The sequence below is a fragment of the Salmo salar genome, chromosome ssa11 (assembly GCF_905237065.1).
Source record: "Salmo salar chromosome ssa11, Ssal_v3.1, whole genome shotgun sequence".
Lineage (NCBI taxonomy): Eukaryota > Metazoa > Chordata > Actinopteri > Salmoniformes > Salmonidae > Salmo > Salmo salar.
Window position 1 is genome coordinate 107,690,863 of NC_059452.1, and position 20,000 is coordinate 107,710,862.

Genomic DNA, 20,000 nt, shown 5'->3' on the forward strand with positions numbered 1-20,000 from the left:
CTCTGGTCTAAAGTAGTGTACTATATAGGGAATAGTGTGCCATAGGGCCCTGGTCTAAAGTAGTGCACTATATAGGGAATAGGGTACCATAGGGCCCTGGTCTAAAGTAGTGCACTATATAGGGAATAGGGTGCCATTTGAGACGCACACTGATGAGTAATGTGTAATCTAGTTTGTTATGATTATTTACTTACAACAGGAAACAGGAAACAGAGAGGTGAGGTCTAAGACACTGTGTCAGCTGGTTAACCAATAACCTTCTATTAGAACAGGAAACAGGAAACAGGAAACAGAGAGGTGAGGTCTAAGACACTGTGTCAGCTGGTTAACCAATAACCTTCTATTAGAACAGGAAACAGGAAACAGAGAGGTGAGGTCTAAGACACTGTGTCAGCTGGTTAACCAATAACCTTCTATTAGAACAGGAAACAGGAAACAGAGAGGTGAGGTCTAAGACACTGTGTCAGCTGGTTAACCAATAACCTTCTATTAGAACAGGAAACAGGAAACAGAGAGGTGAGGTCTAAGACACTGTGTCAGCTGGTTAACCAATAACCTTCTATTAGAACAGGAAACAGGAAACAGAGAGGTGAGGTCTAAGACACTGTGTCAGCTGGTTAACCAATAACCTTCTATTAGAACAGGAAACAGGAAACAGGAAACAGAGAGGTGAGGTCTAAGACACTGTGTCAGCTGGTTAACCAATAACCTTCTATTAGAACAGGAAACAGGAAACAGAGAGGTGAGGTCTAAGACACTGTATCAGCTGGTTAACCAATAACCTTCTATTAGAACAGGAAACAGGAAACAGAGAGGTGAGGTCTAAGACACTGTGTCAGCTGGTTAACCAATAACCTTCTATTAGAACAGGAAACAGGAAACAGAGAGGTGAGGTCTCAGACACTGTGTCAGCTGGTTAACCAATAACCTTCTATTAGAACAGGAAACAGGAAACAGAGAGGTGAGGTCTAAGACACTGTATCAGCCGGTTAATTCTCACTCCACCTAGCACAGTATTTAGTGGCGGTGAAGCTGGTAGCCATAGAGATGTATGGGATATAGACAAGACAGAGCTCTACAGGTCCAAGGATAGTTTCCTCTGAGAAGTGCAGGTAAGCCAGGAGGTTAGGCAGCAAGCTGAGAGAGATGCTCATTCACACACACACACACACACACACACTCTCACAGACAGACAGACTTTCTCTCCATCTCTCTGTCTCACACACCCCCAAAGTCCCCCGGTCGTACCTGTGGGCTTGGTGCTGGCGCTGTAGGGTGGGGGGAGAACGCTGGCCGTTATGACCCCGCCCACTGATACCAGCCCTGCGTTGTTGTACCTACCTGAGATGCATGGTAACACATTAACACTGCTACACACACATTAACACTGCTACACACACATTAACACTGCTACACACACACACACATTAACACTGCTACACACACATTAACACTGCTACACACACACACACATTAACACTGCTACATACACACACACATTAACACTGCTACACACACATTAACACTGCTACACACACATTAACACTGCTACACACACATTAACACTGCTACACACACACACACATTAACACTGCTACACACACACACACATTAACACTGCTACACACACACACATTAACACTGCTACACACACACACACATTAACACTGCTACACACACACACACACACACATTAACACTGCTACATACACACACACATTAACACTGCTACACACACACACACACATTAACACTGCTACTCACACACACATTAACACTGCTACACACACACACACACACACACACACACACACACACACACACACACATTTACACACACACACACACAAACACTGCTACACACACACACACACATTAACACTGCTACACACACACACACACACACCTACACACATCTACACACACATCTACACACATCTACACACATCTACACACACACACACACACACACACACTACTGAACCACGTCAAGGCTACGGTCTGAACTCAGAGCATACTGAGAGGAACAGAATTTAAAAAATGCTATCACTCTCTTCTTTCCTTTCCTGATCTCTCTCTCTCTGTTATCTGTCACAGAAGAGCCACTGTGGTGAGGAGGAGGTCTACGTTTAAGGGCAAGAACAGACCAATAGGAACGTTGTCAGAGAGTGGTCGTCCAATCACCTCTCACCGCATTCTCTGTTCCTTTTCCTGACAATTTTATTTGATCTACTGCACACGGTCTGTGTTGAGGGTTAGGGTGGTCTGTGTTGAGGGTTAGGGTGGTCTGTGTTGAGGGTTAGGGTGGTCTGTGTTGAGGGTTAGGGTGGTCTGTGTTGAGGGTTAGGGTGGTCTGTGTTGAGGGTTAGGGTGGTCTGTGTTGAGGGTTAGGGTGGTCTGTGTTGAGGGTTAGGGTGGTCTGTGTTGAGGGTTAGGGTGGTCTGTGTTGAGGGTTAGGGTGGTCTGTGTTGAGGGTTAGGGTGGTCTGTGTTGAGGGTTAGGGTGGTCTGTGTTGAGGGTTAGGGTGGTCTGTGTTGAGGGTTAGGGTGGTCTGTGTTGAGGGTTAGGGTGGTCTGTGTTGAGGGTTAGGGTGTTCTGTGTTGAGGGTTAGGGTGGTCTGTGTTGAGGGTTAGGGTGGTCTGTGTTGAGGGTTAGGGTGGTCTGTGTTGAGGGTTAGGGTGGTCTGTGTTGAGGGTTAGGGTGGTCTGTGTTGAGGGTTAGGGTGGTCTGTGTTGAGGGTTAGGGTGGTCTGTGTTGAGGGTTAGGGTGGTCTGTGTTGAGGGTTAGGGTGGTCTGTGTTGAGGGTTAGGGTGGTCTGTGTTGAGGGTTAGGGTGGTCTGTGTTGAGGGTTAGGGTGGTCTGTGTTGAGGGTTAGGGTGGTCTGTGTTGAGGGTTAGGGTGGTCTGTGTTGAGGGTTAGGGTGTTCTGTGTTGAGGGTTAGGGTGGTCTGTGTTTAGTATTCAGGTGGTCTGTGTTGAGGGTTAGGGTGGTCTGTGTTTAGTATGCAGGTGGTCTGTGTTTTAGGTGGTCTGTGTTTAGTATGCAGGTGGTCTGTGTTGAGTATTCAGGTGGTCTGTGTTTAGTATTCAGGTGGTCTGTGTTATGGTCTGTGTTTAGTATTCAGGTGGTCTGTGTTATGGTCTGTGTTGAGTATTCAGGTGGTCTGTGTTTAGTATTCAGGTGGTCTGTGTTATGGTCTGTGTTTAGTATGCAGGGGGTCTGTGTTGAGTATTAAGGGGGTCTTACTCGGTGCGATGGTGGCGTGAGGTCTGCAGGGGGGAATGGGGTAAGGAACCGGCCGCTGAGGGTTGTAGGACGACGGAGACTGGAGGAGAGAGGAAGAAAAACAAACATAATGATAAATTATTCACTGACCAATCAAAATAATGAATCTGACTCACTAACCAATCAAAATAATGAATCTGACTCACTAACCAATCAAAATAATGAATCTGACTCACTAACCAATCAAAATAATGAATCTGACTTCCTGAAGCAGAAAACTAAGTCTCACAGTGGTTCGATTCAACTTTTGTCTTTAAAAATAAATAAAATGTTTACAAACATTTTGTAAATGGATCTTGTGAAAGGTGATGCGTCTTCCCAAATGGTACTCTATTCCCTACAAAGTGAGCCCGGGTCAAAAGTAGTGCACTATAAAAAGGGAATTAGGGTGCCATTTTCGACTTGTTTCAGACTTGTTTTGAAATAAAGAGCTCCATCTAGTGGTTGAGAATGAAAGTACAGCCTCTTCCTTACTGGTTTGAATGGTCCAATGATGCGGGCTGCGATTCCTTTCCCCTCTGTGTTGGCAGGAGTCTCGTCTCCCTCCTTCTTCGCAGGAGTTCCCTGACAGGAGAAATAGAAAACAAAAATGGTTGTTGTATCATCTCAAATGACAATACTGTACTGACATTTATAAAAAATTAAATTAAATTAGGCCATACAAAGTTGATTTACTTTTCAACAGATGCCACTTCTCACATTTCTCAGAAAATAAAAATGTAAAAAAGCTGAAAAGTACCATAAAAAAATAAAATAAACGTCCTCAAGCATCAAGTTAGTGATCCACAACTTCCTCTTTGATTATGGAAACCGAACGGTGCCTCAGACTCAGCTAGGGCAAACTTTCAGTGATGTTATCCCACTTTAAAAACCAATGGGGTCTTGACGAGCTCACTAACGAGGTCACTAACGAGGTCACTACTATGGAGTGATTTCAGTGGCAACAGAAATTGTATTTGAATTTTATACATTTGAATTTGTATTAGGATATTGAATTTGAATTTAACATTTGTGAATGTTTTAATGCACAAATTGAACTTGTATTTCCTGATTTAAACTGAATTGTAGCTCAGTTGGTAGAGCATGGTGTTTGCAACGCCAGGGTTGTGGGTTCGATTCCCACGGGGGGCCAGTATGAAAAAAATAAATGTATGAAATGTATGCATTCACTACTGTAAGTCGCTCTGGATAAGAGCGTCTGCTAAATGACTAAAATGTATATTGAATTCAGTTTAAAAAAATACAATTTCAATTTAATCTGATATTCAAATTCAATATTTATATTGTCAATATGTTAAATATTGCATTCATTGTCTGTGTATCAAGTTTACAAACTATAATTTCCAAGTTAATCAACGTTTCATAATATTCAACTTTTAATTTTCAGATTCAGTTTTTTAAATTCAGATTCAAAACCAGAGAAAACATCCTGGTACTTTGCCAGCCAGGAACAGTAGAGCAGAACAGATAGAATTAACAGAAGCTTCTGGTGGTTTCTGAAGCCAATAATGTGGCATGTTGAATTTATTTTCTCCCTATGAATTTGGCTCTAGCGTTTGAACCGCTTTGGCTATGAGCTATTATGACCCAATTCCTGAAAGCTAAGTCTCCCTGTAGCATGGACGTGTCTTCTGTTCCCCCTCGATGAGGATTACAGGCTGCGTTAGAAGGGAGCGTCACAAAACACACAATTTGACCCCCCCCCATAAGAATATAGCTGAATAGGCAATCCACTCCGTATTTAAATCTTGCTCTTGTGACTGACTGGGTTTGAACCAGGTCTCCCTACATGTTACAAGACTGTGTTGACCCACTTAGCTAATGCCTATAGGCATAAGTTCAGGAAGCTCAGGTAAAAGACGATACGCTGCTTGCTTAACGAGTTTCCCCCCCTGATTCAGCTCATACCGAGACTTGAAACTCAGGACTTCTGACTTGGCAAACACACGTGACCGCCCTCCTGAAGCAAATCAACCCATTGTGCTATATAAAAAAAGGCCTTCTTCAATTACACAAGTGGTAACACGTCAGGCTGAGGAGCATCACAGATGACAGTCTGTTACACCAAGTCTATAAGACCCAGCAACGTTACTCATCACAGATGACAGTCTGGTACACCAAGTCTATAAGACCCAGCAACGTTACTCATCACAGATGACAGTCTGTTACACCAAGTCTATAAGACCCAGCAACGTTACTCATCACAGATGACAGTCTGGTACACCAAGTCTATAAGACCCAGCAACGTTACTCATCACAGATGACAGTCTGTTACACCAAGTCTATAAGACCCAGCAACGTTACTCATCACAGATGACAGTCTGTTACACCAAGTCTATAAGACCCAGCAACGTTACTCATCACAGATGACAGTCTGTTACACCAAGTCTATAAGACCCAGCAACGTTACTCATCACAGATGACAGTCTGTTACACCAAGTCTATAAGACCCAGCAACGTTACTCATCACAGATGACAGTCTGTTACACCAAGTCTATAAGACCCAGCAACGTTACTCATCACAGATGACAGTCTGTTACACCAAGTCTATAAGACCCAGCAACGTTACTCATCACAGATGACAGTCTGTTACACCAAGTCTATAAGACCCAGCAACGTTACTCATCACAGATGACAGTCTGTTACACCAAGTCTATAAGACCCAGCAACGTTACTCATCACAGATGACAGTCTGTTACACCAAGTCTATAAGACCCAGCAACGTTACTCATCACAGATGACAGTCTGTTACACCAAGTCTATAAGACCCAGCAACGTTACTCATCACAGATGACAGTCTGTTACACCAAGTCTATAAGACCCAGCAACGTTACTCATCACAGATGACAGTCTGTTACACCAAGTCTATAAGACCCAGCAACGTTACTCATCACAGATGACAGTCTGGTACACCAAGTCTATAAGACCCAGCAACGTTACTCATCACAGATGACAGTCTGTTACACCAAGTCTATAAGACCCAGCAACGTTACTCATCACAGATGACAGTCTGTTACACCAAGTCTATAAGACCCAGCAACGTTACTCATCACAGATGACAGTCTGTTACACCAAGTCTATAAGACCCAGCAACGTTACTCATCACAGATGACAGTCTGTTACACCAAGTCTATAAGACCCAGCAACGTTACTCATCACAGATGACAGTCTGTTACACCAAGTCTATAAGACCCAGCAACGTTACTCATCACAGATGACAGTCTGTTACACCAAGTCTATAAGACCCAGCAACGTTACTCATCACAGATGACAGTCTGTTACACCAAGTCTATAAGACCCAGCAACGTTACTCATCACAGATGACAGTCTGTTACACCAAGTCTATAAGACCCAGCAACGTTACTCATCACAGATGACAGTCTGTTACACCAAGTCTATAAGACCCAGCAACGTTACTCATCACAGATGACAGTCTGGTACACCAAGTCTATAAGACCCAGCAACGTTACTCATCACAGATGACAGTCTGGTACACCAAGTCTATAAGACCCAGCAACGTTACTCATCACAGATGACAGTCTGTTACACCAAGTCTATAAGACCCAGCAACGTTACTCATCACAGATGACAGTCTGTTACACCAAGTCTATAAGACCCAGCAACGTTACTCATCACAGATGACAGTCTGTTACACCAAGTCTATAAGACCCAGCAACGTTACTCATCACAGATGACAGTCTGGTACACCAAGTCTATAAGACCCAGCAACGTTACTCATCACAGATGACAGTCTGGTACACCAAGTCTATAAGACCCAGCAACGTTACTCATCACAGATGACAGTCTGGTACACCAAGTCTATAAGACCCAGCAACGTTACTCATCACAGATGACAGTCTGTTACACCAAGTCTATAAGACCCAGCAACGTTACTCATCACAGATGACAGTCTGTTACACCAAGTCTATAAGACCCAGCAACGTTACTCATCACAGATGACAGTCTGTTACACCAAGTCTATAAGACCCAGCAACGTTACTCATCACAGATGACAGTCTGGTACACCAAGTCTATAAGACCCAGCAACGTTACTCATCACAGATGACAGTCTGTTACACCAAGTCTATAAGACCCAGCAACGTTACTCATCACAGATGACAGTCTGGTACACCAAGTCTATAAGACCCAGCAACGTTACTCATCACAGATGACAGTCTGTTACACCAAGTCTATAAGACCCAGCAACGTTACTCATCACAGATGACAGTCTGTTACACCAAGTCTATAAGACCCAGCAACGTTACTCATCACAGATGACAGTCTGTTACACCAAGTCTATAAGACCCAGCAACGTTACTCATCACAGATGACAGTCTGGTACACCAAGTCTATAAGACCCAGCAACGTTACTCATCACAGATGACAGTCTGTTACACCAAGTCTATAAGACCCAGCAACGTTACTCATCACAGATGACAGTCTGTTACACCAAGTCTATAAGACCCAGCAACGTTACTCATCACAGATGACAGTCTGTTACACCAAGTCTATAAGACCCAGCAACGTTACTCATCACAGATGACAGTCTGGTACACCAAGTCTATAAGACCCAGCAACGTTACTCATCACAGATGACAGTCTGTTACACCAAGTCTATAAGACCCAGCAACGTTACTCATCACAGATGACAGTCTGGTACACCAAGTCTATAAGACCCAGCAACGTTACTCATCACAGATGACAGTCTGGTACACCAAGTCTATAAGACCCAGCAACGTTACTCATCACAGATGACAGTCTGTTACACCAAGTCTATAAGACCCAGCAACGTTACTCATCACAGATGACAGTCTGTTACACCAAGTCTATAAGACCCAGCAACGTTACTCATCACAGATGACAGTCTGGTACACCAAGTCTATAAGACCCAGCAACGTTACTCATCACAGATGACAGTCTGGTACACCAAGTCTATAAGACCCAGCAACGTTACTCATCACAGATGACAGTCTGGTACACCAAGTCTATAAGACCCAGCAACGTTACTCATCACAGATGACAGTCTGTTACACCAAGTCTATAAGACCCAGCAACGTTACTCATCACAGATGACAGTCTGTTACACCAAGTCTATAAGACCCAGCAACGTTACTCATCACAGATGACAGTCTGTTACACCAAGTCTATAAGACCCAGCAACGTTACTCATCACAGATGACAGTCTGGTACACCAAGTCTATAAGACCCAGCAACGTTACTCATCACAGATGACAGTCTGTTACACCAAGTCTATAAGACCCAGCAACGTTACTCATCACAGATGACAGTCTGTTACACCAAGTCTATAAGACCCAGCAACGTTACTCATCACAGATGACAGTCTGTTACACCAAGTCTATAAGACCCAGCAACGTTACTCATCACAGATGACAGTCTGGTACACCAAGTCTATAAGACCCAGCAACGTTACTCATCACAGATGACAGTCTGTTACACCAAGTCTATAAGACCCAGCAACGTTACTCATCACAGATGACAGTCTGGTACACCAAGTCTATAAGACCCAGCAACGTTACTCATCACAGATGACAGTCTGGTACACCAAGTCTATAAGACCCAGCAACGTTACTCATCACAGATGACAGTCTGTTACACCAAGTCTATAAGACCCAGCAACGTTACTCATCACAGATGACAGTCTGGTACACCAAGTCTATAAGACCCAGCAACGTTACTCATCACAGATGACAGTCTGGTACACCAAGTCTATAAGACCCAGCAACGTTACTCATCACAGATGACAGTCTGGTACACCAAGTCTATAAGACCCAGCAACGTTACTCATCACAGATGACAGTCTGGTACACCAAGTCTATAAGACCCAGCAACGTTACTCATCACAGATGACAGTCTGTTACACCAAGTCTATAAGACCCAGCAACGTTACTCATCACAGATGACAGTCTGGTACACCAAGTCTATAAGACCCAGCAACGTTACTCATCACAGATGACAGTCTGGTACACCAAGTCTATAAGACCCAGCAACGTTACTCATCACAGATGACAGTCTGTTACACCAAGTCTATAAGACCCAGCAACGTTACTCATCACAGATGACAGTCTGTTACACCAAGTCTATAAGACCCAGCAACGTTACTCATCACAGATGACAGTCTGTTACACCAAGTCTATAAGACCCAGCAACGTTACTCATCACAGATGACAGTCTGGTACACCAAGTCTATAAGACCCAGCAACGTTACTCATCACAGATGACAGTCTGGTACACCAAGTCTATAAGACCCAGCAACGTTACTCATCACAGATGACAGTCTGTTACACCAAGTCTATAAGACCCAGCAACGTTACTCATCACAGATGACAGTCTGTTACACCAAGTCTATAAGACCCAGCAACGTTACTCATCACAGATGACAGTCTGTTACACCAAGTCTATAAGACCCAGCAACGTTACTCATCACAGATGACAGTCTGGTACACCAAGTCTATAAGACCCAGCAACGTTACTCATCACAGATGACAGTCTGTTACACCAAGTCTATAAGACCCAGCAACGTTACTCATCACAGATGACAGTCTGTTACACCAAGTCTATAAGACCCAGCAACGTTACTCATCACAGATGACAGTCTGTTACACCAAGTCTATAAGACCCAGCAACGTTACTCATCACAGATGACAGTCTGGTACACCAAGTCTATAAGACCCAGCAACGTTACTCATCACAGATGACAGTCTGTTACACCAAGTCTATAAGACCCAGCAACGTTACTCATCACAGATGACAGTCTGGTACACCAAGTCTATAAGACCCAGCAACGTTACTCATCACAGATGACAGTCTGGTACACCAAGTCTATAAGACCCAGCAACGTTACTCATCACAGATGACAGTCTGTTACACCAAGTCTATAAGACCCAGCAACGTTACTCATCACAGATGACAGTCTGGTACACCAAGTCTATAAGACCCAGCAACGTTACTCATCACAGATGACAGTCTGTTACACCAAGTCTATAAGACCCAGCAACGTTACTCATCACAGATGACAGTCTGTTACACCAAGTCTATAAGACCCAGCAACGTTACTCATCACAGATGACAGTCTGTTACACCAAGTCTATAAGACCCAGCAACGTTACTCATCACAGATGACAGTCTGTTACACCAAGTCTATAAGACCCAGCAACGTTACTCATCACAGATGACAGTCTGTTACACCAAGTCTATAAGACCCAGCAACGTTACTCATCACAGATGACAGTCTGGTACACCAAGTCTATAAGACCCAGCAACGTTACTCATCACAGATGACAGTCTGTTACACCAAGTCTATAAGACCCAGCAACGTTACTCATCACAGATGACAGTCTGTTACACCAAGTCTATAAGACCCAGCAACGTTACTCATCACAGATGACAGTCTGGTACACCAAGTCTATAAGACCCAGCAACGTTACTCATCACAGATGACAGTCTGTTACACCAAGTCTATAAGACCCAGCAACGTTACTCATCACAGATGACAGTCTGGTACACCAAGTCTATAAGACCCAGCAACGTTACTCATCACAGATGACAGTCTGGTACACCAAGTCTATAAGACCCAGCTTCGTTACTCATCACAGATGACAGTCTGGTACACCAAGTCTATAAGACCCAGCAACGTTACTCATCACAGATGACAGTCTGTTACACCAAGTCTATAAGACCCAGCAACGTTACTCATCACAGATGACAGTCTGGTACACCAAGTCTATAAGACCCAGCAACGTTACTCATCACAGATGACAGTCTGGTACACCAAGTCTATAAGACCCAGCAACGTTACTCATCACAGATGACAGTCTGGTACACCAAGTCTATAAGACCCAGCAACGTTACTCATCACAGATGACAGTCTGTTACACCAAGTCTATAAGACCCAGCAACGTTACTCATCACAGATGACAGTCTGGTACACCAAGTCTATAAGACCCAGCAACGTTACTCATCACAGATGACAGTCTGGTACACCAAGTCTATAAGACCCAGCAACGTTACTCATCACAGATGACAGTCTGGTACACCAAGTCTATAAGACCCAGCAACGTTACTCATCACAGATGACAGTCTGGTACACCAAGTCTATAAGACCCAGCAACGTTACTCATCACAGATGACAGTCTGGTACACCAAGTCTATAAGACCCAGCAACGTTACTCATCACAGATGACAGTCTGGTACACCAAGTCTATAAGACCCAGCAACGTTACTCATCACAGATGACAGTCTGGTACACCAAGTCTATAAGACCCAGCAACGTTACTCATCACAGATGACAGTCTGTTACACCAAGTCTATAAGACCCAGCAACGTTACTCATCACAGATGACAGTCTGGTACACCAAGTCTATAAGACCCAGCAACGTTACTCATCACAGATGACAGTCTGGTACACCAAGTCTATAAGACCCAGCAACGTTACTCATCACAGATGACAGTCTGGTACACCAAGTCTATAAGACCCAGCAACGTTACTCATCACAGATGACAGTCTGTTACACCAAGTCTATAAGACCCAGCAACGTTACTCATCACAGATGACAGTCTGGTACACCAAGTCTATAAGACCCAGCAACGTTACTCATCACAGATGACAGTCTGTTACACCAAGTCTATAAGACCCAGCAACGTTACTCATCACAGATGACAGTCTGGTACACCAAGTCTATAAGACCCAGCAACGTTACTCATCACAGATGACAGTCTGGTACACCAAGTCTATAAGACCCAGCAACGTTACTCATCACAGATGACAGTCTGGTACACCAAGTCTATAAGACCCAGCAACGTTACTCATCACAGATGACAGTCTGTTACACCAAGTCTATAAGACCCAGCAACGTTACTCATCACAGATGACAGTCTGGTACACCAAGTCTATAAGACCCAGCAACGTTACTCATCACAGATGACAGTCTGGTACACCAAGTCTATAAGACCCAGCAACGTTACTCATCACAGATGACAGTCTGGTACACCAAGTCTATAAGACCCAGCAACGTTACTCATCACAGATGACAGTCTGGTACACCAAGTCTATAAGACCCAGCAACGTTACTCATCACAGATGACAGTCTGGTACACCAAGTCTATAAGACCCAGCAACGTTACTCATCACAGATGACAGTCTGTTACACCAAGTCTATAAGACCCAGCAACGTTACTCATCACAGATGACAGTCTGGTACACCAAGTCTATAAGACCCAGCAACGTTACTCATCACAGATGACAGTCTGTTACACCAAGTCTATAAGACCCAGCAACGTTACTCATCACAGATGACAGTCTGGTACACCAAGTCTATAAGACCCAGCAACGTTACTCATCACAGATGACAGTCTGTTACACCAAGTCTATAAGACCCAGCAACGTTACTCATCACAGATGACAGTCTGGTACACCAAGTCTATAAGACCCAGCAACGTTACTCATCACAGATGACAGTCTGTTACACCAAGTCTATAAGACCCAGCAACGTTACTCATCACAGATGACAGTCTGTTACACCAAGTCTATAAGACCCAGCAACGTTACTCATCACAGATGACAGTCTGTTACACCAAGTCTATAAGACCCAGCAACGTTACTCATCACAGATGACAGTCTGTTACACCAAGTCTATAAGACCCAGCAACGTTACTCATCACAGATGACAGTCTGTTACACCAAGTCTATAAGACCCAGCAACGTTACTCATCACAGATGACAGTCTGGTACACCAAGTCTATAAGACCCAGCAACGTTACTCATCACAGATGACAGTCTGGTACACCAAGTCTATAAGACCCAGCAACGTTACTCATCACAGATGACAGTCTGTTACACCAAGTCTATAAGACCCAGCAACGTTACTCATCACAGATGACAGTCTGGTACACCAAGTCTATAAGACCCAGCAACGTTACTCATCACAGATGACAGTCTGTTACACCAAGTCTATAAGACCCAGCAACGTTACTCATCACAGATGAGAGTCTGTTACACCAAGTCTATAAGACCCAGCAACGTTACTCATCACAGATGACAGTCTGTTACACCAAGTCTATAAGACCCAGCAACGTTACTCATCACAGATGACAGTCTGGTACACCAAGTCTATAAGACCCAGCAACGTTACTCATCACAGATGACAGTCTGGTACACCAAGTCTATAAGACCCAGCAACGTTACTCATCACAGATGCCAGTTTATTTATTTCACATTTATTTAACCAGGTAGGCTAGTTGAGAACAAGTCCTTTATTTAACCAGGTAGTCCAGTTCAGAACAAGTTCTCATTTACAACTGCAACCTGGCCAAGATAAAGCAAAGCAGTTCGACAACATACAACAACACAGAGTTACACATGGAATAAACAAAACATACAGTCAATAATACAGTAGAACAAAGAAAACAAGAAGTCTATATACAGTGAGTGCAAATGAGGTAAGTTAAAGCAATAAATAAATGCCAGTCTGTTAGACCAAGTCTTTAAGATACAGCAACGTTACTCATCAAAAGAGCGAGGTTTGGTGATCCACACTTATGTGATGAGAACATTGACTGAGACCTTAAGACGTGCTAGTTCGTGCTAGTTCGTGCTAGTTCGTGCTAGTTTGTGCTAGTTTGTGCTAGTTCGTGCTAGTTTGTGTTAGTCTCCAGCAACAATAGTCATTAGAATAACATGTGTCTAACTGGAGTTAAGACTAATAGAAATTCAAAATTAAAAGAATTCAAATACAATTCCTGTTGGTCTACTGACAGACAATGCGTGGCGGTGGCCCCATTCATTTTCAATGAAGTCTAAGTTCCAGCTGGGGTGATCTGCAGCGCTCGTGGAAGCTGCTCAGCTGAAAGCGTAGAAAATAGGATTCTGCAAAATATGGGCTACTTTGAAAACGACGTCGTGGGTGAAAATGTATTGGTCGCGGATTGCAGGTTTTTCGTGCCATTTCCTAAGTTGCACTGCGGCAGCATGGCATTTCTCTTCAAAAATATACAGTGCCAGTCAAAAGTTTGGACACACCTTGTCATTCCAGGGTTTTTCTTTAGGTTGACTATTTTCTACATTGTAGAGTAATAAGTGAAGACATCAAAATTAAAAATCTCAATAACACATATGGAATCATGTAGTAACCAAACAAAAAGAGTTAAACAAATCAAAATATATTTTAGATTATTCAATTAACTAACTAACCAAGTTGCTGCTATGATCTATAAACTGATTAAATTTCAAGTCATTAGCACATTCAAGAGCAAGCAATTCAAGGATGTCACAGCCTTCCTATATCAAGTAAGGTTTAGGCCCATTCATGGAAGCAATCAGAACTAGTCCAATAAGAAATGCTTGCCTTGATGACAGCTTTGCACTCTTTGGCGTTCTCTCAACCAGCTTCATGAGGAATGCTTTTTCCAACAGTCTTGAAGGAGTTCCCACATACGCTGACGTACTGCCAAATTCTCTAAAACAACGGAGGTGGCTTATGGTAGAGAATTGAACATTAAATTCTCTGGCAACAGCTCTGGTGGACATTCCTGCAGTCAGCATGGCAACCGCACGCGCCCTCAAAACTTGAGACATCTGTGGCCATTGTGTTGTGTGACAATACAGCACATTTTAGAGTGGCCTTTTTTGTTGTTGTCCCCAGCACAAGGTGCACCTGTGTAATGATCATGCTGTTTAAATCAGCTTGGCAAAGGAGAAACGCTCACAAAAGGGGATGTAAATAACTTTGTGCACATCATTTAAGAGAAAAAAAAAGCATTTTGTGTGTATGGAACATTTCTGAGATCCTTTATTTCAGCCCATGAAACATGGGACCAACACTTTGCATGTTGCTTTCATTTTGTTGTTCAGTATAGATGCGCGCCGCACACACACACACACACACACACACACACACACACACACACACACACACACACACACACACACACAGGTTATATTACTTACAGGGAAGGTGCCAGTGGTCTGGCTGGGCTTGCCTTTAGGGTAAGGGTTCCCTGGGATCATCCCACATGAAGAGATCATGGCTACTGGAGCCTTGCAGCCCACCTTACACACCTAGAATACAGTATGCCATAACATGACATAACACACCTAGAATACAGTATGCCATAACATGACATAACACACCTAGAATACAGTATGCCATAACATGACATAACACACCTAGAATACAGTATGCCATAACACACCTAGAATACAGTATGCCATAACATGACATAACACATATAGAAAACAGTATGCCATAACATGACACAACACACCTAGAATACAGTATGCCATAGCATGACATAACACACCTAGAATACATTACACAACACAGCTAGAATACATTACAGCACAGCTAGAATACATTACAACACAGCTAGAATACATTACAACACAGCTAGAATACATTACAGCCCAGCTAGAATACATTACAGCACAGCTAGAATACATTACAACACAGCTAGAATACATTACAACACAGCTAGAATACATTACAACACAGCTAGAATACATTACAACACAGCTAGAATACATTACAACACAACACAGCTAGAATACATTACAACACAACACAGCTAGAATACATTACAACACAGCTAGAATACATTACAACACAGCTAGAATACATTACAACACAACACAGTTAGAATACATTACAGCACAGCTAGAATACATTACAACACAACACAGCTAGAATACATTACAGCACAGCTAGAATACATTACAACACAACACAGTTAGAATACATTACAACACAGCTAGAATACATTACAACACACAGCTAGAATACATTACAACACAGCTAGAATACATTATAGCACAGCTAGAATACATTACAACACAACACAGCTAGAATACATTACAACACAAGCTAGAATACATTACAACACAGCTAGAATACATTACAACACAGCACAGCTAGAATACATTACAACACAGCTAGAATACATTACAACACAGCTAGAATACATTACAACACAGCTAGAATACATTACAACACAGCTAGAATACATTACAACACAGCTAGAATACATTACAACACAACACAGCTAGAATACATTACAACACAGCTAGAATACATTACAACACAGCTAGAATACATTACAACACAGCTAGAATACATTACAACACAGCTAGAATACATTACAACACAGCTAGAATACATTACAGCACAGCTAGAATACATTACAACACAACACAGCTGGAACAGTACAGGACAGTGTGTGTGTTACCTGCTCTAGGATCCTGCGGGCCCGTTTCTTCTCAGACAGGTGAATACGGAACAGGTCCTCTACGGGACGGTAGTTCTGGGCATCAGAGATGTTCCTGGCAGAAGAACACAACCCACCGGAGTTGTTAATTAACCAATCAATCTGCTAATCGATTAACTAACTAATCAAGTAGCTGTTATGATCCATAAACTAATACATTACAACACAGCTAGAATACATCACAACACAGCTAGAATACATCACAACACAGCTAGAATACATTACAACACAGCTAGAATACATTACAACACAGCTAGAATACATTACAACACAGCTAGAATACATTACAACACAGCTAGAATACATTACAACACAGCTAGAATACATTACAACACAGCTAGAATACATCACAACACAGCTAGAATACATCACAACACAGCTAGAATACATCACAACACAGCTAGAATACATCACAACACAGCTAGAATACATTACAACACAGCTAGAATACATTACAACACAGCTAGAATACATTACAACACAGCTAGAATACATTACAACACAGCTAGAATACATTACAACACAGCTAGAATACATTACAACACAGCTAGAATACATTACAACACAGCTAGAATACATCACAACACAACACAGTTAGAATACATTACAATACAGCTAGAATACATTACAACACAGCTAGAATACATTACAACACAGCTAGAATACATTACAACACAGCTAGAATACATTACAACACAGCTAGAATACATTGCAACACAGCTAGAATACATTGCAACACAGCTAGAATACATTGCAACACAGCTAGAATACATTACAACACAGCTAGAATACATTACAACACAGCTAGAATACATTACAACACAGCTAGAATACATTACAACACAGCTAGAATACATTATAACACAGCTAGAATACATTACAACACAGCTAGAATACATCACAACACAGCTAGAATACATTACAACACAGCTAGAATACATTACAACACAGCTAGAGTACATTACAACACAGCTAGAATACATCACAACACAGCTAGAATACATTACAACACAACACAGTTAGAATACATTACAATACAGCTAGAATACATTACAACACAGCTAGAATACATCACAACACAGCTAGAATACATTACAACACAGTTAGAATACATTACAACACAGTTAGAATACATTACAACATACGATCCATAAACTGATTAGATTTAAAGTCATTAGCACATTCAAGCGCAATCAATTCAAGGATGTCCCAGCCTTCCTATATCAAGTAAGGTTTAGGCCCATTCATGGAAGCAATCAGAACTAGTCCAATAAGAAATGTTTTTTTTTGTTGTTTTTCTGTTGCACAATGTTTTGCTACAGTGTGAACTAATGAATACAGCCCAGAAGTAGAGTTACTCAGCACACATACAGTATGAGGATCTACAACACACGTGCGCGCGTGTGTATGTGTGTGCGAGTGTGTGTCTGTGCGTGTGCGCGTGTGTGTCTGTGCGCGTGTGTGTCTGTGCGCGTGTGTGTCTGTGCGCGTGTGTGTCTGTGCGCGTGTGTGTGTGTGTGTGTGTGTGTGTGTGTGTGTGTGTGTGTTCGTGCGTGTGTGTGTTGGTTGGTTCTTCTATACTTGTGGGGCCCTAAATCCCCTCAAAGTCCCCACAAGGATAGTACAACAAATAACATTCACCCTTGTGGGGAGAATCCCCAAGTACCCATGGGGGAAAAAAAGCTATTTTAAGCTTAGGGGTTACAATAAGGGTTCGGGTAAGGGGTTAGTGGTTAGATTTAGGGTTCGGGAAAATAGGATTTTGAATGGAAATATATTTTTTGGTCCCCACGAGGATAGAATAACATAACGTGTGTGTGCACGCGTGTGTGTGTGTTTAGGTATTGTGTGTGTGTGTGTGTTTAGGTATTGTGTGTGTGTGTGTTTAGGTATTGTGTGTGTGTGTGTGTGTGTGTGTGTGTGTGTGTTTAGGTATTGTGTGTGTGTGTGTGTGTGTGTGTGTGTGTGTGTGTGTGTGTTGTTTAGGTACTGTGTGTGTGCGTGCGTGCGCGCGTGTGTGTCAGGGTTTCTGTTAGCTGGTTCTAGACGTTTTTTTTGGCAGAATGTTATTTTTTTTTGTTGCTAAATCAAATTGGCGCCGGCAAACTGTCTGAAAAAAAGTATATAACATTTAAAAATAATGCTTTTTAGCCTATTCAATAAATACATTTGCTATCTGTCTATAGGTTAATCAGCTACATTTAGTGGAATTAAGTTGGTGAATGTGTACAGTATATTCGTTATGAATCTTATTTATCACACGTACACAGATACAGAGACTATATCAGTTTCAAAAAAACCTTTGAAATTGTTGCATGTTGCATTTATAGTTTTTGTGCGGTAATACCGTCACTGAACACAAGGGGTGCTGTTTACAGTTGAAGTCAGAAGTTAACATACACTTAGGTTGGAGTCATTAAAACTCGTTTTTCAACCACTCCAAAAATTTCTTGTTAACAAACTATAGTTTTGGCAAGTCGGTTAGGACATCTACTTTGTGTATGACACAAGTAATTTTTCCAACAAGTGTTTACAGACAGATTATTTCACTTATAATTAATTGTATAACAATTTAGTGGGTCAGAAGTTTACATACACTAAGTTGACTGGTGCCTTTAAACAGCTTGGAAAATTCCAGAAAATTATGTCATGGCTTTAGAAGCTTCTGATAGGCTAATTTACACCATTTGAGTCAATTGGAGGTGTACCTGTGGATGTATTTCAAGGTCAACCTTCAAACTCACTGCCTCTTTTCTTGACATCATGGGAAAATCAAAAGTAATCGGCCAAATTGTAGACCTCCACAAGTCTGGTTCATCCTTGGGAGCAATTTCCAAATGCCTGAAGGTACCACGTTCATCTATAGAAACAATAGTACGCAAGTATAAACACCATGGGACCACGCAGCCGTCATACCGCTCAGGAAGGAGACGCGTTCTGTCTCCTAGAGATGAACGTACTTTGGTACGAAAAGTGCAAATCAATCCCAGAACAACAGCAAAGGACCTTGAAGATGTTGGACGAAACAGGTACAAAAGTATCTATATCCACAGTAAAACGAGTCCTATATCGACATAACCTGAAAGGCCACTCAGCAAGGAAGAAGCCACTGCTCCAAAACCGCCATAAAAAAGCCAGACTACGGTTTGCAACTGTACATGGAGACAAAGATCGTACTTTTTGGAGAAATGTCCTCTGGTCTGATGAAACAAAAATAGAACTGTTTGACCATAATGACCATCGTTATGTTTGGAGGAAAAAGGGGGAGGCTTGCAAGCCAAAGAACACCATCCCAACCATGAAGCATGGGGGTGGCAGCATCATGTTGTGGGGGTGCTTTGCTGCAGGAGGGACTGGTGCACTTCACAAAATAGATGGCATCATGAGAAAGGAAGATTTTGTGGATATATTGAAGCAACATCTCAAGACATCAGTCAGGA

The 20,000-nt window shown here is 42.3% G+C and overlaps 1 protein-coding gene across 1 annotated transcript in view; it reads right to left on the reverse strand.

Moving 5' to 3' along the window:
- The window catches only part of proser1 (proline and serine rich 1), a 36,955-nt gene that overhangs the window by 10,797 nt on the left and 6,158 nt on the right, over nt 1-20,000 (reverse strand). The window contains 5 exon segments of the mRNA XM_045690261.1: nt 1,249-1,341; nt 3,247-3,325; nt 3,760-3,849; nt 15,248-15,358; nt 16,522-16,615. Of these exon segments, the coding sequence (XP_045546217.1) occupies nt 1,249-1,341; nt 3,247-3,325; nt 3,760-3,849; nt 15,248-15,358; nt 16,522-16,615 (467 nt within the window).